This window comes from Lynx canadensis, chromosome E1, assembly GCF_007474595.2.
Source record: "Lynx canadensis isolate LIC74 chromosome E1, mLynCan4.pri.v2, whole genome shotgun sequence".
In the NCBI taxonomy this organism is placed as follows: Eukaryota; Metazoa; Chordata; class Mammalia; order Carnivora; family Felidae; genus Lynx; species Lynx canadensis.
In genome coordinates this window covers 38,013,106-38,038,403 of record NC_044316.2, presented here as the reverse complement: position 1 = coordinate 38,038,403, position 25,298 = coordinate 38,013,106, and the positions used below count along the sequence as shown (strand labels likewise).

The 25,298-nt window shown below is 43.9% G+C and overlaps 1 protein-coding gene across 13 annotated transcripts in view; it reads right to left on the bottom strand.

Moving 5' to 3' along the window:
- The window catches only part of CDK12 (cyclin dependent kinase 12), a 91,697-nt gene that overhangs the window by 11,554 nt on the left and 54,845 nt on the right, over positions 1-25,298 (bottom strand). For 4 of the 13 annotated variants that reach the window (XR_003964512.1, XR_003964511.2, XR_003964508.2 and 1 more), the window contains exons 14-16: positions 22,249-22,666; positions 10,288-10,394; positions 6,084-6,153 (exon numbers count right to left, since the gene is read on the bottom strand). Coding sequence is in view for 8 of the 13 variants with exons in the window: in XM_030294718.1 (XP_030150578.1) it covers positions 6,084-6,153; positions 10,288-10,394; positions 22,249-22,666 (595 nt within the window). In the remaining 5 variants the exon portion in view is untranslated. Of the gene's footprint in view, positions 1-1,875; positions 2,412-6,082; positions 6,154-7,066; positions 7,239-7,630; positions 7,745-9,644; positions 9,790-10,287; positions 10,395-19,705; positions 22,667-25,298 lie in introns of those variants that run through there. The other 9 variants (XM_030294713.2, XM_032591230.1, XR_003964510.1 and 6 more) reach the window with 8 other exon arrangements.

Below are 25,298 nucleotides of genomic sequence, written 5' to 3'. Positions count from 1 at the left end.
CCTGGGTGGCTCAGTCAGTTAAGTGTCCAACTCTTGACTTCAGCTCAGGTCATGATCTCGTGGATTGTGAGTTCAAGCCCTATGTCAGGCTCTGTGCTGACAATGCAGAACCTGCTTGGGATTCTCTCTCTCCCTCTCTCTCTCTGCCTCTCCCCTGCTGGCTCTCTCTCACTCTCTCAAAATAAATAAACTTAAAAAAAAAAAGTAAAAGAGCTAACGTAGGTAAATATACTGGACAAACTGTAAAGTGCCTGGCAAATGCCAGAAGTTGCTACCCTAATGGCTGTCTCTCACAGCTCCATCTTAGATGATGAAGATATACTTCCAGGTAGAACACTGCCTAATGTGCTCCTGGCTTGAGGCATGGGAATGGGGAAGTCTGAGTCAAGGGATTGGGGCTACTTCCTTTCCAGGAGACTGCCACTTCCTGCTCCGCATCATGAGGACAATCATGGACATTGTTCCCAGCATACCCATATTCACATATTTGGTCTATAATTTCAGGGGACTCATAAAGTCTTTGAAGCAACGTCAGCCCTGTTGACTCCATAAAAGTAATAGATTATTGTTATCAACCACTGCATACCTACTGAGTACCAGGCAGTGTCCTAGGTGCTTTACATATATTATTTCACTAAATACACTCATAACCTTAAGAGGTGGTATATCTGAATTTCACAGACAAGGAAACTAGGGCACAGAGAGGTTAAGTGACTTACTAAGGGAGCACAGTTGGTAAATGGCAGTGCTGGTGCTGGAACCCAAGGCTGTCTGCCTCCCAAACTTGTGATCTAACCATCACATACTACATTTAGAAGGACTGAGAAGGAATGCACTCCCAGAGCTAGTGTAGAAATTGCATTGAGGCCCACATCTGGAGAAGCCACTGAAAAGTAATCCTGTTTTTTCAATTCCCCTTGGGTAGGCACAGACTTAAACTCATCCCATGCAGAAAAAAAAAAAAAAATCTCTGAAGTAGGCCCATTCTGAAGTTTTATCTCATGAATAAGTTTTTCCCTATGTCTAACTTCTATCTTTTTTGCTAAAATCTAATCCCTCTTCAAACCCTCATTTCCAGTAGGGACAGTGAATATATGACATGGTGCCCTTCCATGAAAGGTCCTAGGTCAGGAGAGGCTGGAGGAACTTCTCTTTCCCTAGTTCTGTTGAGGCCGTGACTAAGATGTCTCAGTCCCCTTGGTGTCTTGGATTTGATCCAAGGTACCAAACCAAAAGATAAACAGGAAAAAAATGGATCAAGAAGAAGAGTAGAAAAGAGTAGCCTAACCAGACCAAGGAGACCAGCATAGAGAATGGCTTAGGAGTCTCTTGGGACCTTAGTGCTGGGTTAGGTGTAAAGTTAAGGTGGGCAATTTTTCCCACCAGACTCAGCAGCCAGGTTTATGTTTGACATGTATCTAGCTGGGGAGGTCTGGCCACCATTCCTCATGCCAGAGTCTCTGGTTAGTCTCAATATGACATCTCTATAGAAAGGAGAGGGCTGGGGGTTCTGCCACTCTATATTTACTCCTGTCTCAATACTACCTCACTGTGCTTGCTCAGGATCAGGCAGCCCAACTCGGGGTGCTTAGAGACGCCCAGGGAAGAGAATTATCTTGTGAGGAGGATGCTAGGATCTCAAGGCTAGGGCCAAAGCTCTTTTATCTCAACATGAGAGCCAGGAGGGTAACTGGAGCCTGACTTTGAACATCCTTCCATCCCTCCCTCTCTCCTCTGTACACCACTCTACCCTGCTGGGGCCCAAGCATGCCCACTGCTCACTTTGGCTTCCCTCACTTCACTTACCCTATGGACAGGAGAGGGTTAAAGGCATGGTATGGGCAAGCTATAAATTTCCCATCAGTGTGGGGAGAGTAGGACTGTTGGCAGGGAGGGGGTTGGGCTGGGGGGGGGGGGGGGGGGAGCTGGGAAAAAGCCAGGAGGTTGTCTCTAGGTAACAATAAACACTGCAAGCAAGGAGCAGCTGTTACACTTACTCTCTCTGCATCACAATGCTGAAATAACACTAATAAACCAGTGTGCCCAATGCACAGGCATACACGCATTTAGGGCCGAGCCCCACTGCACCCTCAGAGCTGCCCTCTGCCTCAGGTCAGGGCTCTTACTGTCAGTGGACATACCAGTCTTGGCCTGGCTATCCTTGTGGGGAGGATGAGCACGAAAGAGTCAGTCTCAGAGTCAGAGTGGCATTCTCAAGTCAGGGGGGTTGCAGAGGCTGGGGATTCTGGGTTCAGACCCTGATGGCATTCACTGGTGCAAAGAGTTCAAATGGGGTAACTCTTGGCTGGGAGTTGGGAGTAGAGGAAGAGAAAGAAAAGTGTAGGGAACAGGCCACTACTTACCATATCTTCTCAGATTGGAAGGGATGAGTTGGCCAGGAGTGGAGATAGCTGAAGGGAGACAGAAGAAAAGGGAGGCCAAGCAGAAAGTTTGAGAAAGAGGAGAAACATGTGGTATTGAGGAGTGATTCTAATATCTCTCCTGGGCCTAAACTCCCCACACCTGCCTACACCCACCTGGTACACCCAGGCTCCCCCTCACAGCATCATTTCTATACCAGAGCCAGGTGATGTGTTGGTTCAGTTCAAGACTGAGCTTTATTATGGGTATTCCAGCAGGAGGCCCTGGGTTCCTGATGCTGCCAGGGAGAGCTGGGGGAGTAGAGATGGTCCCAACTCCCTGCAGGAAGAGCAAAGAGCAAAGAGCGGCTGGTCTCTTTCTCCAACCAAAACCATCTCTGGATCTCCAGAAGCAGCCCAGCAGAGAGTCCCTCACCCCAGCTGGAGAGCAAAGCCACCAGCAACGAAACAGGCAAATGAAAATGGGCTCTGCCAGAGAATTCTCCTCCTCTTAGCCCATCCTTCACTGAGGTTAGAGGGAAGGTATTATTATCTGGATACTAGTATCAAAGATCTCTGTTTCCATTTGCTAAAACAAGGAGGCCCCTGGGACTGTGGTCAGAGGCCTGAATGGTTCCCCTGGTCCACCTTCTGGCCACTTTCTGCTGATGTGGTCTCAAACACAATATCCTATCATCCCCCTGATTCAGAAAGGATGGAGAGAATGCACATTGCCCACCTGGCCTGTAAGAGATAAAGGAATCAGCGCCTTTGAAGATCTATGGTGTCTGTTTCCAGGGAAGAGAGAACTGAGACTGTGGCAATCCTTCCAGGGAGGAGTGGCTGTGTCTGTCTGCACATGTGAATGCCCAGTACCCTTTGTGCAGCCCCAAAGGATACAATTGTATACTACTAGCCTAGCCTCTCGTATCCTTTTCTCACTGGGAAGCCTCTTTCTGGGAATGCTCAGCCTTCCCTGATCTCTTCTCTCCCATTTCCCTCTATTCTTTCGTAGCTGGGGCCTCTCCTTGACCCACAATCCATATGAGAGACCTTTATCCACACAGCTCAGAGTGGGAGAGAATTGGGGCAAAAGAGAGCTCTAACAAGCCTGAAGCCTCTTCCCCTCTTTTGTTTTCATAAGCTGCCCCCATTGCTATGAGTCACCAGAACCTTGAGCTCAGCTGAGCTGCCAGCAGCCTTCTCCCTCCTTGCCCTGCAGCAAGGCAGATATGCACCCAAAGGGCCCCAAGCCCACCACCTCACAGGGCCACAGCCTTTTCTTTCATCCCTAGGAATCTGTAACGCAGACACATTGAAATGAGTGAGCAAAGAAGTGTGAGAGACCCCAGCATGTGTTCTGTGCCAGAGCAGAGAGCCGGCTGCCTGCATGGCAGAGCAGAACCACCAACCAGAAGAGCTGGCACACTTGGGCACACAGCCTTGTCAGCATGTGAGAGAGGGTGCAGGAGAGGATAGGATAAGGAGGCTGTTTCAAGACCAGGCATCTCCTCCTAGCTCCCTCTCTGGTTACTGTTTATTCCCCTTGGCCTCTCTCCCTGGGTGCTGATGGACATCACAGCACTGCCACCTCTGAGGCACCTTCCTTCCCCTCCCCCATGGCTTTGGGAGCTAAAGAGGGGCTATAACAACCTTCGAGGTGTCAGGTGGGAGGTTCAGACATCTAGATGTCTTACCAACCCATGGGACATACTGAGGGAGAAGGAGGAAAGGCGGAGTCCCATCAGAGTAAAAGCTAAACCCTGGGCTAATACTGAGCTTGTTTTTCTCCAAAGTGCAGGGGATTCTGCTACCTCTGTCTCCCACTCACTTCAAGTCTACTCTTCTTTCCCAGCAAAGACTCAGCATTCCTTGTGGCCTCTAGACTCCAGGCTCTGACTCTGGGGCTGTAGATCTCCTTGCCTAAACCTTGGGAGGGCTGGTGGGGACTACGGGAATGGAAGCCTCATTCCTTAGAGAAACATCCAGAATCTAGACTGAATGCTTTCAGGGCCTTTTGGACCCTCCACTATGCCTCTAATGTTGGACCGGGGCTGTACAAGGGTTGAGAAAGGGCCTACCGAAAGCCTGACCCCCTTTCTGCTCCTTCTTTGCTGTTCTTCTCCACTGCTCTGTTTCAAAAGAGAAAGAGCAGCTCTGTAAACAGGAGCCTCTAATAAATCTCATGAATAATATTCAATATGAACACCACCCCTCTAGGTTAGGCAGTCAGCCCCACAGATGGGACTATAGGCCTCAGTTCCCAAATTTCCCCTCTCTGTCTTCTCCCTAACTTTCCCAGACAAGAGAATTATCCTCTTCAATTCCCTGGCACAGTTCTCCCAGTTCTCACTACTATGGGCCCTTGGAAGTAGAGGAAGAGCTTGATGGATTCTTTCCAGACTGTCTTGGGGGGATGCGAAGGGTCCTTCTCACTTACTGTTTGTAGAGAAGGCAGAGAATGAGAGAACCAAGGAGATGACCCTGAAGGTCTACAAATAAGGGCGGTGAGTGTGGGGCACTTAGAGAGGCACATTCTGCTCTTCCTCAAGGACTCTGGGGATATTAAATGGGATACTAAGATAGAGAAGACAATTCTGGGAGTGGGGGAAAGGTGTTGGGGGCTTAGAGAGTGTGAGGAAGTTTCTACTCATGCTGCTTTCCAAGATCTCCCATCTTTGCCCTGACTCCAACTTAGTCTCCTGAAGCACAGAACACAGAATCTTGAATTTTTTGAGGAAGGAAGAAGATGCCAGGAAATGCCACTTTTGGCAACCTAGTGAGAAAGCCCCTTTTCTCCTTCATTCATTCCCTCCTTAACCCTAGTGTCTGAACAGTAAAGGAAGGAGGGAGCAGGAGTGTTGTGGAAAGTTGGAAACATGCCTTGCCCTTCTCTCCATTATGCACCAACCCCACACAAAGCCAGATAGGGCTTGACTAAATGCTCTGAGGCCATGACACTGCATGAAATGCAGGGGTATTTGTGACTTGGCTTCCAGAGCCTTGAGTTTTAACCCTGTCTCTGTTTTAGGCCTAGACATGGGACAAGAAATATAAGGCTACTCTCTACATTTCTGGGCATAATTTTGTCTAGTAGTTTAGACTGTGACAGGGAAACTTGTGATAAAAATCTTTAAAAAAAAAAAAAGCTCAACATTTAGTCACCTTTTGGAGATTTATTTTTTCTTCAACTTTTTTTTTTTTTTTTTAATTTTTATTTTTGGGACAGAGAGAGACAGAGCATGAACGGGGGAGGGGCAGAGAGAGAGGGAGACACAGAATCGGAAACAGGCTCCAGGCTCCGAGCCATCAGCCCAGAGCCTGACGCGGGGCTCGAACTCACGGACCGTGAGATCGTGACCTGGCTGAAGTCGGACGCTTAACCGACTGCGCCACCCAGGCGCCCCAGGAGATTTATTTTTTGATTAAGGAACTGGGACAGTTGGTACCTTCCCTGTGGACTTTACAGGGTATAGTATAGTAAAATCCCATGAGAGTGATGGACTCTTGGGGATCTGTCTGCTTGGGAACAAGGGAATGGATGAAGTGACCTCTGGACCTGTATGAGAGAAATGTTCCCCCAATAATGCACCTGCCTAATGCCCTTTAGTTGCTTCTAAGACTTGGAGGCCAGAGATAAGAGACTCCAATAATAATCGTGCCAACCCTCTTCCCTTGACTTTCCTCCCCACATTCTACCTACCTGCCTACCTACCTACCTACCTTTCCTTGTGGTCCCAGGAACTCTCCAAATCCAGGAACTGATTTCCCCTCTCAGTCTCCATTTCCACATCTGTAAAGTGAAAGGTTTGGCAAGATGAGCTCCAAGTTCTCTTCCTTGCAGCAGTATGATCCTATGAGTCACACCCCAATGGCACCAGGCCTCAAGTAACGTCCAGGGTGCTTCACTTATGTCTAAATGTACAGATATATCTCTGAACCTCTCACTACAGTCCCTGGTTCTGTGGTCCCTTTCTCTTGCCATCTCTCTTCAAGGACCTCAAAGTTCTGTCCCTACTTTCCTTTCACAGTTTTACATTACTCACTGGGACAAGCCCAACTGGAAAAGATCCCAGGAGCAAGAAAATAGCCTTACCTAATAACCTGGCTGCAATTTTGCACCTCAGACCCAAATCAGCCGATACTATTCTATGCTTTTTGGAGGTCCTAGCAGTTGGGGGGAAGTCCTGGCAACTCTCCCCAGGACCTCCCCTCCTCCTCCACCTTACAATTCTCCTTGCCAGAACGCAAAGTGGCCAGTGATTGATGGGCCTGGGTTCCTGGTAACCGCACCCAGTGGCCCAATCCTCCTCCCTTACCCAATCCCTCCCCTGTCCCTATTCAGAGATCAGATTGTCTCATGTTGGTCCCTGAGGTCCCATTAATTAAAAATACATCCAATTAAATGGCAGGTGAAAACGTGCTATTGGAGCTCTCCACCCCCCTGCCCCAGCTTGGTCTCCCCCCCTCCTTTTAAGGCTCAGCTGTGCTTTGAGCTGAGAAAAAAAAAAAAAAAAAAAAAAACACAGAGAAAGAGAGAGGGAGAAAGAGGGAGAGAGAAGAGGAAGACATAGGGGTGGGAGGATGAAGGGGGGCTGCTATTTGAACCTCTGCCAGGGTAGCATGTGCCAGCCTGGGAGGGTGGCACTGTGCCCTGGTGTCTAATTTCTGGAGGTGTGACTAGGTTCAGTCAGCTGGGTACCCACCTCCATTTCCCTTAAAGGGGCAGAGGGAAGTCAAAGGGTGTGGCTAGCTTCTAGGCTTGATGGGTGAAGGGCAGAAGTGTAAGTGGTAGAGGGCCCTTAGGACAGGGTGTGATGTTCAGAGTTGGGAGAGTCTGAGGTCTCCATCCTTGGCATATCCCTGTTCTTCTCCAACCTGCAAAGAAGATAATGAGAAGCCGGCTGGGACCCAGGTGGCAGGGCATGGCGATGCTCCCAAGCCAGGCTGTGCCTACCCCTACCCGCAGGAAAGCTGAGGAAAAAAAAAAAAAAACAAAAACAGAGGGAGGGAGGAAGGACAGAGCCATAATTTGAGTGGGAGCAGATGGGTCAGATAGGATAAAATATATAAGGATGGATGTTTATATGAGCACCACAACACTCAGCACCTTCTAGGCAAGAGGGTCTGGAGGGATCTGTCCTATTTGCCCTTCTCTAGTCAAAAAGAAGTAGCAGTATGTGAAGTCACCTCAACCTGGCTGCCTGGCAGGCTATGAGCAGGGTACTTCCCCTGACAAGCACTGGTCACTCATTCTCCTCCACACTTACCATGTCCCAGCATTTTGTCAGGTAAGGCATCTGTTCCACCCTCTGCCCCTTGGAAAGCCCTCTGGCCCCAAGCAATGCAAAGCTAATGGGCACTGAGAGCTGTTGGGAGAGGAGCTAGGAAAGAAGGGATGAGTAAAGGTGGTGCTCAGAATCCAGGCACCAGGGGGGTGTCTGCCAACCCAGGGCCCCCGCCTGGCCTCCCTGGCAGCCTCAGTACCTCCTCACTTCACTTTAACGCTAATTGGAGATTTTAATCTGCGCTGCTGCTCTGCTCGGGGTGCTGGGGGGAGTGCCAGCTGTGCAGTAATTCCAGCAGCACCGACTGTTTAATCAAGCTGTCCTCCTGGGGAGGGGCCCTCGGGCATGGGGGTAGGAGGGAGGAGGAGAACCTCTGTCATCTCCCTTAGCCTGTTCAGCCTGGAAGGGCTTCATGGAGATTGAGGATCAATTGTGGGACACCTTACCCCCATAGGGGCCCCATCGCCACTCGGATCCTCAGCAGAACCATTACACCGTAAGGGGTTGGTTTGAAGCTCCAGGGCCAAAGTAGCCCCCCTCCCCATCTGGCTTTCTGACACCTTTTTTTGGGATGTGCTCTGGCCACTCAAGCTGCAGACCTCTACTGGACCATCTTGAGTTCTGCAAGTCTGTGTTGGGGAGGTGATGGGGGCACAGAAGGCTGAACTTTCTCCCTCTCACAGTCCTCTCCCCCACATTCTCACTAACAAAGATATCTCTCTTACAATTTTGAGAGATTTTTTTCTCTGAAAATCACAGGTGCTCCCACCCTCTGGACCAGAAAGTGACTGTGTAAGAGGCAGGGAAACAGTGGGGTGGACAGCTGAAACCTGCTACACCCTGAGGAAGAAAACCATCTACGCAAGAAGTTTGGTGTCTGGAGCTAGGGGGCTTCCCGCGTTCAGCTGGAAACATACCGAGATGTCAGGCCACTAGGGTGGAGTGTTCAGGGTCTGAGTCCATTTTTAAGGAAGAGCAAGTGATACTAATTATTCTTCTGGCTTCTTGGGGCCTGGCTCTCAGGCTCTCTCTCAGGGTATTTCTGATCCCTGTCTTGGAGAAAGAATGCCCCTGTCACCTAAACTCTGTCTGCTAAGGGGCAGGAGTTTTAATTGGTCAGCAGCACCCTCATGTGGCAGAAACCAGGACTGCAGCTGCCCAAGTAGCCCAGCAACTTTGAGGTATCAGACATCCAGGTTGACATTCAGTAGGCAGAATTATAAATATTGGTGCTCTCTGACTCATCAAGGTACCCGTGCATACTTACTGATTGACCACTTCTGGGGACATTTTATGCTTTCCTATCCTTCCATCTACTGCATCCTCTGACTCAAGGTATATGCCTATCAGAGAAGGAGCACCTCACCCAGAGCTGACACTTATTAGGGCTGCTGCTTGTGTTGTCTGGCTTGCAGGAGTGAAAGAGGCACTGCTGAGAGAGGAGGCCTAAGAGCAAAGGGTAAGCTGATGTCATATCTGATGGCAGAAGAGGCTCTGGCACCCTGCCAACTTTCTACAAGTGCCAGACAAGAGTTACCACCTGAATTCCAGAGACTATCACCTAGTGGTGGGTTTCTGCTGGGAGGTCTGGGAATGAACAGGGACAGATTATCAGAGCCTGAGATCCTTGTCCTTGAGAATAGACACCAGATAAACACTTTTCCCTCAAAAGATCCAGGTATTCTCCAAGGATGCCAGGCCACTGGGCAGAATGTACATCTGGGGCTTTAGACTTCTGGCCCCAAGAGAAATGCTACCTGTCATTGGACCCTTACCCTCCATGTGAAATCTCATCTGTTTACTGGTCCCTTCTTCCCACACCCACTAAATGGGGGAAATGGTTCTGTACTGTAGAAAGGGCTGGATATTTAACATCAGCAAGATCTTGCTAAAGATTAAAGCTGAAAGTCACAAGGCAGAGAACATCAGAGAGAAATACTGCCAGAAAGAAATATAACCCTGTTTGGGGTTGGTGGGTACAGAGAGGCAAACCTACCTGGCAGCAAGAAGAGTGGGGGGTGGGCACTAGAAGCTGATGACCTGCCTGGTTCTGGGCAATGAAGATGGAGAGAAGCAGGCTTGTAGGTCTCTACTTCTGGTGCTTTGCACAATGTCTAGACAGGTGGGAGCTCCCATCAAACCTGGAAAGGAGGTAGAGAAGCTGATGGGAGGTAGTAAAAAGGGACAGTATGCCCAATCCTGACTCAAACGGGAGAGAAAACAACTTCTTGGGGAAGAAGAAGGCAAGGCTGTGCCTGTGTGTGTGTGTGTGTGTGTGCGCGCACATGCTCCCGGTGGGTGAGTGGGGCAAGTATTGGAGAGGAGAGGTTGAGAGTAGTCAACATCAGTACTCCATCAAAGAGGAAGACCCATTAGCTCAGTGGGCCAAGAGGAAAGGAGAAGAATGAAATGGCTTTTGGTGCTGATAAAGAGAGATACTTACTCTTACCAGGGGGAGAAATTGTCTGTGAGAAAGTAGGACATCATAATAGGGTCAAATAAAAAGCTAGGGAAACGCCTCTGGAGATCTTTGGGAATAAGAAACTTCCCTGAGACTAGTTGTATGGGGCAGGGGGAGGGGGGAGGGTAATCCTTTACAAAAGTAATCCTGAAGCCTCTGATTGGCCTTAGGTCCCTACCTGGCTTAGAGTCTATGAAAGAGACTGAATGTGTCAGGGCTCCAGATGCTAGGTGACTGATGGACTTCACCAAACTCCTCAAGGGCCATCCTTCCTGCTGCTGCCACCTGTAAAGGAAAATGACAGGTTACATTATGAGACAAGGGACTAGACACCAAAGAGAAATTTGGTCTTTCACCCAGGGAATATGGCCTTAGTAGGTAACAGTGATGGTGATGATAACCATTCTTCCAATTCCCTCAAATCTGAATTCACAAAGCCCAGAAGGATTAAGAGGAACTTTAAGTATGCTTCCAGAGAGAGTTATAACTGTTCTAAGATGCCTGCCTCTAGGGAACTAGCTCCCAGTCTGATAAAGTAAAAACAATGGTTCCTACACCTAAGAGGTAAGTTAGGAATTCAACACAACTAGAAGCTATGAAACCCAGAATTATAAAGGGTGATGAAAGTTCAACGTTAATACAAAGTTAATGCAAGAAGGTGACTCAAGAGGAGGCCATCTAGTTTTAGATCAGATCACCAGCTTGTATTCAAGATTATCTGTTTTGTCTTGTCCAAAACAGCTTCTTCCAGAAAGGCTTGGAGGCAGGGGCGCCTGGATGGCTCAGTCAGTTAAGCATCCGACTCTTGACTTCAGCTCAGGTTATGATCTCACTGTTTGTGAGATCAAACCCTGCATTGGGCTGTGCACCAACAGCTCGGAGCCTACTTGGGATTCTCTTTCTCCCTCGCTCTCTGCCCCTCCCCCACTCACACTCTCTCTCTCAAAAATAATAAAAATAAACTTTAAAAAAAAAAAAGGCTTGGAGGAAAATACACAAGAAAGTCCTATGAGACAGAAAGGAAGTTTGTGAGGGGACAGCAGACTTGATACACTTTGGACAAGAAGGGCAGTCATATACATTCCCTACATAGGGAAGAATCTGCATGGGGACCAGATTCACGTTCCCCCTATATTATCAGTTGGGGTGTGATGGAGAAAATGTAAAGGTTATGCTTTGGGATCTGTTTCTTTGTCATTAGCAGACAATGTTCATTTTGCAGATCCTTCGTCCCTCTGACCTAGATTCATAACTCTGTCTCAATGCTGCCCAGTGGTACCTTTCTCCCTCTAAGATTCTGATTCCAGCTCAGGGAATCTTTAGCATTTTCCTCCATGCACATCATTGGCTCTCAGACTTGTATGTTCAGAAAATAAGCATTGAAAGTGACTGTAGATACATCTCGGAGAAGTTCCAAAGAGGGGTAGTCTCAGCACAGAGCAAGAGGACTTCTGAACCTGTTGTGCATGTCAGTTCATTGAGCACACTATTTAGGGCTTAGGTAACAGCAGAGCAACATACCCCTTCCTGCCGCCTCCTCAAAGGAGAAAACCAACAACTCAAAACTTAAATAATAAGGGGGGGGGAGTAGAAGGTGCCCCCTCCAACCTCTTTTCCCTGTAATCTCAGAGAATATCTCTTTTTACTCAGAGTTCTATAATCCCTTCTCTTGTTCAGAGACTCCCCTTAGTTTCCCAGTAGGTGAGATGTGTTTTCTTTCTCCCTTCCTTCTGATTTTGCTTTTCTACAACTGTATTGTAATATAAAGGAGACAGAGTTGAGATTTAGGGTAAACTCCTGCTCTCCAAACCCCAGAGATGGTGGCAAAGTGCCCTTGGAACATGGGGGTAACTCCGAGGGCATTAAGATCTTTGGCCTTGGCTGCCACTTGCTTCCCAATGAACCAGAGCTCCTGACTAAATAAAAATTACATGTGTACAATTTGCATATTATAGAAAGATTAGTCTTTGAGGTAGAAACTATAAACCTTCTCAGTTTTTCTACTAGTGTTTTTCACATCCACCTTTCCCCCCTCAATCAATCCCTCCCCCCTCAAAACCCTACAGCCCTTAGCTTCCTTTCTTGAGGAAGCTCATTGTTCTCAGGAGTTGGCAATCTTAAAGCTAGGGGTTCTATACTCAAGTAGGTTAAGATTATGGCCTCTTGGATTCCAGTCTTGGCTGGCTGCCACTAACTCACTCACTGTGAGACAGTGGGCAAGGCACTTCCCTTCCCTAAACCTGTTTCCAGGCTTGTATACCTAAAGAGTGAATTAGGTGCTCTGTAGGTTCTCTTTCTACCTCTGGCCATCTATGATTCTTTGAGGAAAGACACACTTTCTTTTATCAGGAAGTGAGACATTCCTGCCCTTCACACCTTCTCTCTGGGCCACTGCAGAAAGAAGCTCCCCTCTAGATGCCTACCTTTCTCATGCTGGCATAACCAAAGGGACAAATGAAGGAAGGAGTCCCAGTAGGAGGCCTTCTCTTAAGTGACAAACTCCTTCTATTATGAAGAGATGTTGAGAAGGTGATCTAAGTCTAACTCTGAATCTTGACAAAGCAGAGAAGAGTCAAGGCAGGTATGGGGCAAGAAAGCATGCCCCGCGCCGCCCCCCACCCCCCCGCCCACCTCACAACATACAACTTAGACTGTCTGAACACACACTTGGCTTTGCCCTACGGAGGACCATGTTCAAATACAACTGTATGTGGATGGAAGAAGAAAGCAAGGACATGTGTAAACACATCTAGAGCATTGACACAAATGTCCAATCAGCGCAAATACACTCACTGCTCTTCCATCCTACATTAGGCCTATATGTGCCTTATAAGAAGCTATGGTGAGTGGGGGTGGGGGGGGCACCACATCCCAGTCTTACCCCTCCCCAAAGTCAGAAAGGAAGAGACAGTGAGACAGGAGCTACTTGGCTTCCTATAAATTGTTTTGTCCTTCCTCACAGCTGCAATCAGAAGCTAAGGGCTCCCGCAGGCCTTGTTCTGATCTGCTGCAGGCGATGGAGGGTTTTTGAAACGGAGAGGACTTGGCTGCGGCCCCGTTTCAGCTGCCATTGGGGCTGGCTAATGGGCTCATTCGGGAAGACCCCCGCCTGCTGCACTAAAGAGTCCCCCGCGGACCCCCTCCCCAATCCCAACCCAATTAATAAATGGGGGCTCCCACTTTATGGCTCTGGGAGCAGGAACCAGAGCTACAAATGACCCCCAGGGAGGGACAGAAAAAGGCCTTCCAAGAAACAAGCTGGAGAATTGTGCATCCATAGGCACACGCTGCCACAGGCTAGTCATATCCCATTTTCAAAGCATTAAAGGGGAAGAAACTGGCAAAAAACTGTATTTTCTTTCCTAGATCTGGAGAGGGACAGCATTCTTGAAGTCTGTGGGAACACCCTAGCAATAAACTCTCTTTCACCCAGTTCTCCAACCTGAAAAGGGCAGGTGATCATCTGGGCACAGAGCACATGCTTCACTATTTTCTAGGAGCACCCCCCCCCCTTAGATTCTGAAATACTGAACAAAGACACATCCCATCAATTGGTTAATGAAGTACACTTCCTACTTCTTAAAAATAAAGCAGCTACCTTTTTCCAAGCTCCCATCATAGTCAATAGGATAAATATGTCGGGTCATCTCTCCTTTCACATCCAAACTATCATCAAGCCTTGCTAATTTCTATGGACCCCCTTCCTTTCTTCTCATTCTCCCAGTCACACTGTAGTGCAAGCCCTCAGATAAAAACCAAAATATCCTAGCAAACTTTCTTGCTTCCTTGACCCAGTACAGCTGTGAAAGTCCTCAACATCATAATCATCCCCACCATGCTTCTGCTTCCCGTTAATGCTTACCAAATCAAATCCAAATTCCTCATTCCAGCCGACAAGACTGCTCCTCCTAATATTCCCTCCCCTTACCACACTGAGTGATCCATTCAGACTTCTGCACACAACACACACAAACGTTCTTCTGTAAGTTTTCTTCGTCTGAACACCTTCTCTTCTGTTCCCCTGTCTTCACTACCTTCAAAGAATCTTTTCTGGTTAACTCCAGTTTTTTAAATTACTTCTTGACTATGGCTACTTCTGTACTAGGTTAGTATTTTATTTTACAGCCTGCATTCACATGCTGACTTATAAACATTGATTTCTTACTTCCCACTCAAGTGTAAGACTCATCTCACTAGATCCAGAAACCTCCTAAAAAAGTGAGACCCTCCCTTAATCTCCCCCAGAAGTTGTCCTATACTCCAGACAATGACTCAACTAATGACATTCCTGCTCCCCACTGAAGCAACCCTCATGGTAGAACTCTCAGGATAGCATATCAAAGAACTACGAGGAGTAGAATCTTATTCTCAATAGCAATGTCCTATCAACATTGAACTTGGCACTAAGTCTTTCCAAAATTATAAATTGTTTCATGACTTTAAAATGTGTTACAAAACAAAAACCCGAAAACAAGCATGGTCATCAAAGGCATTTGTTTATCTCCTTGATCCTTGGTATATAAACACTATTTTATTTGAAGACCCCTTAGGATGAGAAACCCCATTTTGTTCCCTATCTCTAAGATTAACCTATACTCTCAGGTCATGAGCTGATTTTCTAGAATGCAAATCAATTCCAGAGTCAACAGTAATCTTGTTCTCTACCAGTCCTGCCTCTAGCCTACCTCTGTGCATCATATTTTTGGAAGGTCTCCAGGAATAGAGAAGTTATTCATGAGTCTGAACTATTTAGTGAGTACTTCCCTAGATTAACCTCACTCTCAAACTCTCTTCACTTCCTATAGTTTAGCCGTATGTGGTTAAACAATAAAAAATGACCTGCCACTCCCCTTATCACCTACACATTGCTCAGAATAATAAGGATTTGTTTTTTACTCCTTCCATCCTTTAGCTTCAAGGTGCTTAAGGGTCAAGATAATAAAAGCAAAGCACTTAGCACAGTGCCTGACACATAGTTAGGTTTCCAACATTACTTCCTATTCCCTCCCTCCTTCCTCCCAAAACCACAGGTTCTCAACCTTTCTAGGCCTGTTTGTTCACTGGCTGAAGACAGCATTGAACTAGACAAACTAATGTCCTTTTGTAGTTCTAGCATTCTGTGAGTCTAATTAACATATTCTGTTTTGTTTACTCTTCTAGGCACTGCCTTCACTTGGATCTAAAAACAAAGGAGAGAGGAATAATGCTATTTTCCAGGTTGACCTAAAATATATAAAACTACTTTCAGGGGAATTTTAAAACTCCAAAAATACAAATAACTTTTTAACATGATACATCTGAATCATTCCTTATTTTCAAATTATTCTCTTGAACTATGTGGATAGCAGAGGGAAGCAAAATTTTCCTAAATGTTTGCTTAATATAATCAAGCTTCCCTAGTGAAAATGTCTTCAAAGCATCTCCCAACCTAAGAGTTCTAGGCCCATCTTCCAACCATACAGGTAACACTACTGTAATCAATGGGAACTCTTTACTGACAGTGGTGCTTTAATGGGCCTACCTGAAATGAACTGTGAACCTTTAAGGCACTTACCCTTCTCACTAGCCCAACCATAAATTTTCCTTCCATCCCACATTCCTATCTCTTCTTTAAAAGCAATTATACCCTAAGTCTCTTTCTGCAGCTACCAGCCTGCTCCAGTTCTCCTTCTTTGCCTTCTTTCCATCTCCTTCTCATATTGCTTCATTTTATATGAGACCTTCGGTCCCCTAACATAAAATGCAAACACTGGTACAAGGCCAAACTCCGAAGTTCCTGAACTTATAAAAGGGATCATATTCCTAAGCTTTCTCTAAGTCTTTGAATTTGGCTTTTCTCCAGGACCAAAAGCATTCAAAATTGCATTAGCTTTGGTGGGGAGGGTTGTCTACCTACAAGCTAACCTTCATCAAAGGTGTCCCTCATTTGGTACTGTAGATCTGAGACACAGGAGGGAAAAGGATCCTCTCCTTGAGACAGCCATCAGAATAGGCTCCTTAAAGAAAAAAACAACAACAACAACAAAAAAAAAACCCAACAGCCTCCAAGCCACAGGCTTTGCTTTTCACTTAGCTCTGATTGCTACCTTGTAGCCTTTGTAAGGTTTCTCCTTACCTCCCTCAAGAGATGGTTTAGCTTGGATAAAATGCCCTTCATTCCTTTGGAACTATTAACAACCATGCCAGAGGAAAACATCTAAAAATCTGTTTCCAGGTCCTAGGAAACCTATGTCTTAGTGAACATACTTTATGGCTATACTCTCTTATTCTAGAGAAGTATGCTGTGGCTATTGGCTACATATTAAGTTTCACTAACAACCACCCATCTAGAGAGTATTAAAGACTAACTTAATAGCCCCTTTCTCTCAACCTTGAACCACTAATTTTTGAGGTATATATGAGAGCAACCCGGTGACCAAAGTGTTTTGGCATTCTAGTGATTAATCACCAGGGCCTCAAAGCAGTCCTCATCTGCTTTCTCATGGATAGCAGGGCCTTCTTCTCACCAAGCTTTACTTCCCACAGACACCATCTGCAACTGAGCTCAGAAATGTCATCACCAAAAGCACGTCTCAGGATATGAGGGAAGAGGATGAAGTGAAATGTTGAGGCTCCCTGCCCTTCCTAGACCAGTAACCTCTTGTATCCCACACAACATAAATTAGAATCTCCTTAGCAATAAGAAAGTATGATTATTTTGCTTTCTCCTTCACCTCTCACTAATTTGAGGATCTGTAATAGAAACGCGTCTTCTGAGTTGCCTCTCATCACCCTTCAAAACTATGAAGCAGCAGTAACTCTAAATACCTTGCAGGATTAAGCAATCAATACCTCTTGTAGGCTTACGGCATGGCATGCAAGTTGGGTAGTGAGTGAAAAATAGGAAACGAAAAGAAGTTGGGTGGACAGGAGAGATGGAGAAACGGCTGCATATGGGGAGGAGTGGTAGAGTCCCCCCCAGCAATCCCTTCAGGTGTCATACTTCCCCCAAAGTCTCTCAAACCTAGTTTGGAGTAAATATTCACTTAAGAGTATTCCTAGGGCTATAAGGAACACTAAAATTATCCCTATGGATGAGAAATGCCATACCCGGACAGTAAAATTAACCAAGTGTCCAGAAATGCTCACCTTGCCTCTCAGGACAACCAGAAGATTTAGCAGTGCCACCCCTCCCTTGGAACGGTTGAGCATTTACTCACTTGAGGAACTCACTTCCATTCCACCTAGCCCTTCAGGATGACTAAGTTGTGAATAGAGAAGTAACTCCATACTGAAACACAGTCAAACTATGGGGCAATCTTTAATAACAAAGGAAATCCCAGTTCAGCACCAAAAACATTAACTGTTAACTTCCTTAAGGCATTAACTTTACCATACAGTTAAGGATACCTGTCTGGGGAAAAGATAGTGCTTAAGAAATTTAGATACTGAAACAGCATGATTTCTAACTAGAAATTGCCTTGGTCGTGATAGAAAAAAAGTCCAAGTTAGTTAGGTCCTCAGCCTTTAGGCCTAGAATTAAAAAGAGCCACTGCTATAAAGTGGAAACAATATTCCCTAGTAGGTTGAAGTTCACACTCCCAGTCATGAATCTGCAATATATAAAGACCAAAAACAAATTCCTTTTTCTCTGGAGGCTAACCAGGAACACAGGATTCCAGGAAATGGAACAATCTTGAGCTCTCCATTCTCCTTCTGGGTAAAGACAGGACAGCCCACAGGCAAGGGAACATCATAAACTTTGGGGATTCAAAAACAGGCTGGCCACCCTCATCACCAGTATTTGAATTCCTCTTCCTAATTTCCTTGTTCTGGTGTACGCTTTAACCTTGTATGATTGCTCACCCCAATATCCTCCCCCCCTTCTTTTCTGTCTTCTAATGGGCTTTACCTGCTTTTATCTACTTATGTCATGACTAGCAGGACTGCAGCACACACAAGGGAAAATTTAGTTCTTAGTATCCTAAATCGTGAAAGAGAAGGGAAAGCAATTCTGTCCTCAGGTGGAGATAGGAAAGATTTTGGAGATAATAGAATTTTACCCTTATAAACAACTTTGACTCGTTTCCTGGATTGGCAACACATCAGGAATCTCAACGGAGCTAGGAACACTAATCTCCATGCATACCCTACTCATGGTAACATAGGAACTGGTTGGGGTGGTTATGGTTTTAAGAGATTATTCTTTGGTCTAAACAGCCTCTTACCAACTTCCATTGACAAATTGAACTCAAACCCATTACCTCTCCTTTCAGGAGGAGCCAGGGTACACAAGACTCAACTCTTTTGATGGCCTGGCACCATCATTTGTGTAACTATTTCTACTTAAAAAAAAAAAAAAAAATCACATCTTACAGTTTTCCCCAACTTTTTTTCTTCTCTAATTCCTAGTCTAGTGTTTTGAAGCACCTCTTCAAACCCTGAGAACTTTTTTTTTTTTTTTTTTTTTGTATTTTATGAGACTACAGAGATTCTGAGACAAAGCATTCCTAAGATAAAGTAAAGGAAAAAGCTCTTTGTACACAATTAGATCTGCTCAGAGGCTACAGGTTAAGAAGTAAATGCAATGGAGCAAAAGTGGTATAGTAACAGGAAATATTTAATTTTCCAATCTCCACTTTCCATTTTTATAAACTGAAAGAAAAAAATTTAATATATTACAAAATATCTGTACATAGACAAGATACACCCGATGTGGGGCAAAAACAAGAGAGAGAAGGAATACAGTGTCAGGAACCTAAATCAGGGAGAATGAGGTGGCAACTGACACTTTTCTGGTGCAGCATTCTCTCTCAAAACCTGCTGGTAACCATTTTAGTACTGTAACTATATATGCATATTACACACACACACACACACACACACACACACACACACACACACACTGGCTGGGTGATGTCTATGGCATAAGCTAACGAAAAAAAATCCTACTTACAAATTTGTGCTACTGCCCTGCTTTCAAATGTATAGATTTGATGTCATTTTCCAATCCTTATCATCCCTATGGACAGTTGAAAAAAAACTAAGGAAACTGGCTCCAACAAATTTGTTTTCAAAACTACAAAAATGATCATGGTCAAACCAGTTTTGCTCTCAATCATGAACAGAATCAGATTTCTCATCTGTTCAAAATAATGTATTTAATAGACTTATTATCTCCCATGGTACAATTAAAACAAAACAAAAACCACTTTTGAGTATAATTGGGTTTGTAAATTTCTAACAGTCAAGTTGAAATTCTGCCAAAACTTTACTTCTATCACATTTATAGGTAACATAGCTGAAAAATTAACAAATACCTTTTCTTTCTCCACAGATTCCAGGATATTTGACTTTTTTCCTCTGCCTTTAGAAATAGTCAAAATTACCAAACTTTTTTTTTCATTGTAAAGGCTAGACTCCCCAAATGGGGATAGGAGGTGAGATGGGATCATACATACACATACACACATCCATACATACACTCACCCCTTTCCCTAGTAGTAGGGATGGGGGAAGGGAGACTTAAGTATATTATTTAGAATATTTGGCATAATTAAAATAAGGGGTGGGAAGGGGGGAGGAAAAACATTATTAATGATTGCTGATAACCAAAATATAATTAAAATATAGAGAGAATTTTATTCATATTTGATGGGAGACCAATTATTTTCACTATGAATAGATACTTTTGAAAGTATCACAGGCTTAAGTTCTTTAATCAAAAATGGGAGTGGGGCCCAATGCCTCAAATTCAAATATTCTAAAATACAAAGGCCCATGTCTGAGGACTAAGAAGTCAACAGACAAAATGTTCAGATGAACTTTAATGGAATTTTCCAATAGCATGTCAGTGAGCCTAGCAAATCTAATTGGACACACTGGTATAAAAAGCCATCAATGCCAAAATGGCTAGAAGGTTCTTTTTCTAATCAATGTTTGCCCCTGAGGGCAAGGCCAGACCAAAACCCAGAGAATAATAAAGAAATACACACACCGGATATCTACCTATTTCAGTAACAGGGGAAAATAGTCTTCATGTAAGTATCTGAAGAGGGTTCTTCTTTCATTTCTTTATAAAGTTTTTTTTTTTTATTAGTGCACCTTTCTCTTACAAGTAGTTTTTATTTTTTAATATAAGAACTTGGCATTGAAACACAAAACTTCACTTGAGTTCTGAAAACTATTCTCAAAGATGCTGAAGCATGTTTGCCTTTTCTTTGTAAAGGGGCCCTAATCTATGTTTCACAAAGGCCTAAGTCTGTGCAGAGTATTTATATGAATGTGTAGGTTTTTAAAACACCTTATATGCTGGTATTCACATAGAAATGGAAGCCAGAATGAGAAGCCTCCCAAGTTATCCCACCCTGAAAGCCTTTCCATTTTCCATTTCCTGTTTATAATAAGGCAAAATTCTTGCCATGAAGTCATTTACCCCTTTTACCAAAAATAAAACCAAAATCAAATCTCTCCAGAGGAAACTCCCTAAAAGAATTGGCAGGATATACATGCTGAGATGTGTATATGTCAATACTGTTCTTTCTCATGGTCTGCTCTTTTAAAATTATTTTTTAAAAAAGGTCTCAGATATTGATAGATCTTCAGAAAAATATCCACCCTAAACTAAGTTACATTTCCATGTATTTCCATGTATATTCCATGTATTTCTTTTGACAATATTACAATGCTCTGTTTCAAAGGTTTTGTTTTGTTTTTTGTTTTTTGTTTTTTTGACAAAAATATATGTGTAAACAGTATGGTAACTGCTCTTACTAGCCCTCTAGGTATGGAGGCATCATCTCTAACCCCAGCTCAGCAAGTCCTAGGCTGTCTGCATTTATAAATCAACTTCACCATCAGAACGTGGTTTAAAAAAAAAACATTTTAGAATTGAAAAGTTACAGAGAACATATAGGAGTTTGAATTTCCTTTCGTTTATTTCAAAAAAAAAAAGTAAAGAATTATCCCAGGTTCTTGGGCATCTCAACGATTAATTTTTTTCCAAACAAATGCCTCAAAAAGAGAAAAAGAGAGAGAGACAGAGAGACAGAGAGAGACAGAGAGAGAGAGAATGAGAAACTCTTTAAAGATGTGGTAAAAAAGGGAAGAGATGGGGTAAATCTACCTACATGCCCAAGAATGCCTCTTTCTACAACCTGCGTCCTGTGCAGGGAGAGGGGCATGTCTTTTTGTCAAAGCAGAACAAACTTCATGGATGAGTAATTTATTTGGAAAAAAGGTATGTTCAAGATGCTCAATGGGGAAAAAAAGTTCACTTGAAAGCAAAAATGTGAGATGGTGGAGAGGAAGGAAACATTTATTTAAATCAGCCAGTCACTCTGTTTCCCTTATAGCAAAAGCCTAAGAGTATCTCAAATTTTGTGAACACTATTATCTTTAAATGAAAACAAAACGGAAAAAAAAAAAGCAAAAAACAAAAAATAAAAAAAATTCAAAAGGAATCATAAAAAAAATCCCCAAATTTAAAAAAAACCTAAAGAGAGCCTCTCCTGAGCCATCTCAAAATTGAAACTGTTCTCCTTTTCTTCTGCTCAAGAAGTGCAGGCAAATGAACTAATAAAACATTTACTTTTCAATTTAATGACCCTCTCCACATTCTCTACTTATTATCTACTAGGTAGAGTTGAACTGTTCTGGCTGTAGCCCATCCAGGGGGAACTGGTGCCAACATCATTTTATAAGTCGCCTGCTAGTAGCAAGTGAGCAAGGAATACAACAGACAGCTTTGCGGTAGCCAAATGCAGATGATTACCTCGCTCTGGCAAATGATTTCATTAATGTTTCAGAGGACTGGATGGAAGGATGAATAGGGAAGGAATCTTTCAGGACACTGAAGTCTCTGGGTTAGTAAGGAACTCCTCTCCCTCTTCCCCCTCTTGGCGGGACTCTTGTAGGTCCCCGATAGAGTTTTCCATAAGCAGAAGACTGAGCTGGGCCCCCCCAGTTTAGGCCTGTTCCTGAACTGCTGGCCCCAGTGGTTCCTGGCCCCAGCTCCCCATAGTTCTGCAATTTGGTCTCTGCATGTACCACAGAGTTGCTGCTTCCCTCAGCCTTCAGGAATGGTTGCCCGACCACTGAGTGTAATGCTAAGGGGACCCTGGCAAAACGGAGGTCCTGGTCCCCTGGGAACTGCACTGACCCTGTGCCCTGGTAACTGCTGGACTCCCCAAGGTGGCTCACAGAGCCTGAGAAGGTCCTGTTCTTCACCAGGGTCTGGGTCAAGGATTCTGTCAAAGCTGGACCAGAGTTGCGTTCATCAGTGTCAGTGGCACTGAACCCTGTTTCAGGCCCATCAGTGTTTCCGTAAGTCCTGTTGGGATGGGGTCGGGTGGAGTACTCCATTGGTCTCAAGGCCTGGTGCTCATGTGGCAGGTGGCCAGGAGGCTCTGCTTCAGGCTGGGATAAAAGTTGCAGCAAGGCGGCTGTCACGGCTGGGTTCAACTCCTGGGGGGCGCTGGAAAGATCGCCTTCAACCAGAGGGGGTGGAGGTGGCGGCGGTGGAGGTCCGGGGGGCTCAGGGGGCCTCTTCTCTGGTGGAAGAATGTGAGGAGGACATGCTGTGGAAGGGTTACTTCTTTTAAACACCATCTTAAAAATCACATGTGATTATAAACACAAACACACACACACATACACACACGCTGCCCAACATAAACAAATAGCAATACAAGTAACCAAATATATATAAAGAATAAAATCTTGGGATCAGGAAATTGCAATTTATAAATAAAATCAAGTGGTTAAAATAAAACAGTTGCATTCTGAATCTAACAGCTGGTGTAAAAAAGATCATATGTTTCAAATGATTGTCCTGATTTTTGTCTGAGATTTCCTCCATTTCCTTCCTTAAGGAACTGTTCTAATATGTAGGCTGTAGGCAGCCTCCCCGCCCCTTTTTGCTGTTGGATCAAAACATTAATGAAAATAAAGTAGAAAGAAGGAAGATGAGAGGAAACAATACACATGCTGTGGTCACATTTCTAGCACAAAATCTTGCTGTACAACAGGAGACCTTGCATGGACTTAGCTAATGCATTTTACAGAACATTTGATGATATAAGGTTAACACCTGAAATAGAATTTAAAGAATATACAAGAGAGATGAAATAAAAACCTTTCATTACCGTCATGTATAAATATACACTTGCTTCTCCAAACTTCAGTCCCCTCTCCCCATAATCACATTCTGAAGAAAGGGATTAACCACCATTCTGTCATTCAGTTTCCTGTTACAATAATTATAAAGACTAAAGTAATCTATCATAATTTTCTATTTTGTTTTCCAACCTCCTGCATTTTTTCCATGCTATGAAAAAAATCACTACAGCAATGTCATGCAGAATGGGCTGCTGATAAACATGTTTATCTTGGAGACGGTGACAAAACTAAGTATTTAGAAATGTACTGAACTTATACTACACTATGTCTTTCCAAGGATCTTTTGTCTTTCTTGAACCACTCCCCACACACCCCCACCTGCTGGCTAAATTTGCCTAAGCATGGCAATCACTGTATGGTAACTACTGCCAAGGCAGGAGAGTAGGGATGTAAAACGGCGTGAGTTTGAGAACATACAAAACCAAGTACAATCAGAACAGTGCTTTTTAAGAGTTGGGAGTTACTCTGCTGAAGAAAAGGTTTCATGTTTTGGGATATCTTCCAAATGACTGATGTTTCTGTTCCCTATGGAACCATATTTTTAAATATCCATATAGTTAATTCTTTATTATCTGAGCTAGTGATATGAAAGTCATTACTCAGACAAGCCAAAATAATTTTTAGTTATAAAGTAGTTTGCTGGCATATTTACCACAATTATATTTTGCAAAGACAATCAGAAAAGTATGTATTTACTTAGCATGCAGATGAAAGCAGTCTGAAAACATAATATTATAACATTGTGTTGTGGAAGGATGAGGTCAGGTGCTATATGTAACATACAAGTGGGTGGCCAACAGTCCCAATTTGCCTGGGACTGAGCGGGTTTTCAGGTTGCCGACTTTCAGTTTTAAAACCAGGATGGAACTGAGATGAGTTGGACACCCTGTATACAGTACCCACCCAAGTTGCTTGTTGACAGATTGACTGGTTAACTAGGTGGTAGGTAAAAATTAATTTAAAGACAAAAAATCAGCTATAGAAAACTCACAACTGGAAAGATGACATGCTGAAAAAGGAGAGCTAACTGGACTACAAACTCCTATAGATTTCAGAGTTTATTGCTGTCAATAGTATGTTTCTCACTACATAAGAATATCTCAGTACCAGTTATATTTAAATGTATTTTTGGACTATACATAAAATAAAACACTATGGTTATTTTTTTTTAAATATTGATGGCAAACAACTTTAAAAATGCCTAACTGTAAAAGTGATCAAAGCTAAACTTACTCTTTCAGCTATACTACTTTTCATATTTAAACTTTGCCTTTTAGTCTAGCTGTATTTCAATAGAACTACTTCTTGAGCTCAAATTCACATGTATGAGAGGATGAGAACTATCTCAAAGTAGAAAAGGAGACAGACTGTAAATGACTATTGAAGTAAATAAAACTTCTTAAAGGAGTTAAAAGATCACATTTTAAAAATCACACTATTGTTAAGATCTAGTGCAAACAATATTGCCAATTCTTAACAGTCTGTACTATTCGAGGGAGGTATTAAAGAAATGTACAAATATAACTTAAAATTTTCAATTGACTCATTAGATTTCAACCATAATCCTTTCCCCATACAAGTAAAGAGTAGCTAAAGTGATAGATTTTCACCTTCTCTGGCTTGTTCAGTCTGCCCTCTGGTGGAAGTGCTAATGAGTAATAAAATGGCCAAGTGTGAGGCAGCCGGGGAGCAACAAGAAGAGGAGACATAGAACTGGATAATCCAGGGGTGACTAATAATTAGGAGTGGTATTTTTACTCTTCCCTAAAAAGCAAATCCAACAATTTCTGGCCACAGGCCAGGTCTTAATTTTAGTTCAATCTCACCCTTGTTGGCTCAATTATTGGGTGAATTTCTTTCAATCACTATACTATTTAATTTGAATGACTTCTTTAACGTATTTTGATTATAGCTGAATTCTGCTGGGGTGGGGAAGAAGAAGAGGGTGTGGGAGATGAGACAAAGAGGCCTGCTTTAACTCTAGATTAGCTTTCTCTGTTATTCCATGTCCTAGAGTCTCTTAAAAGCAAT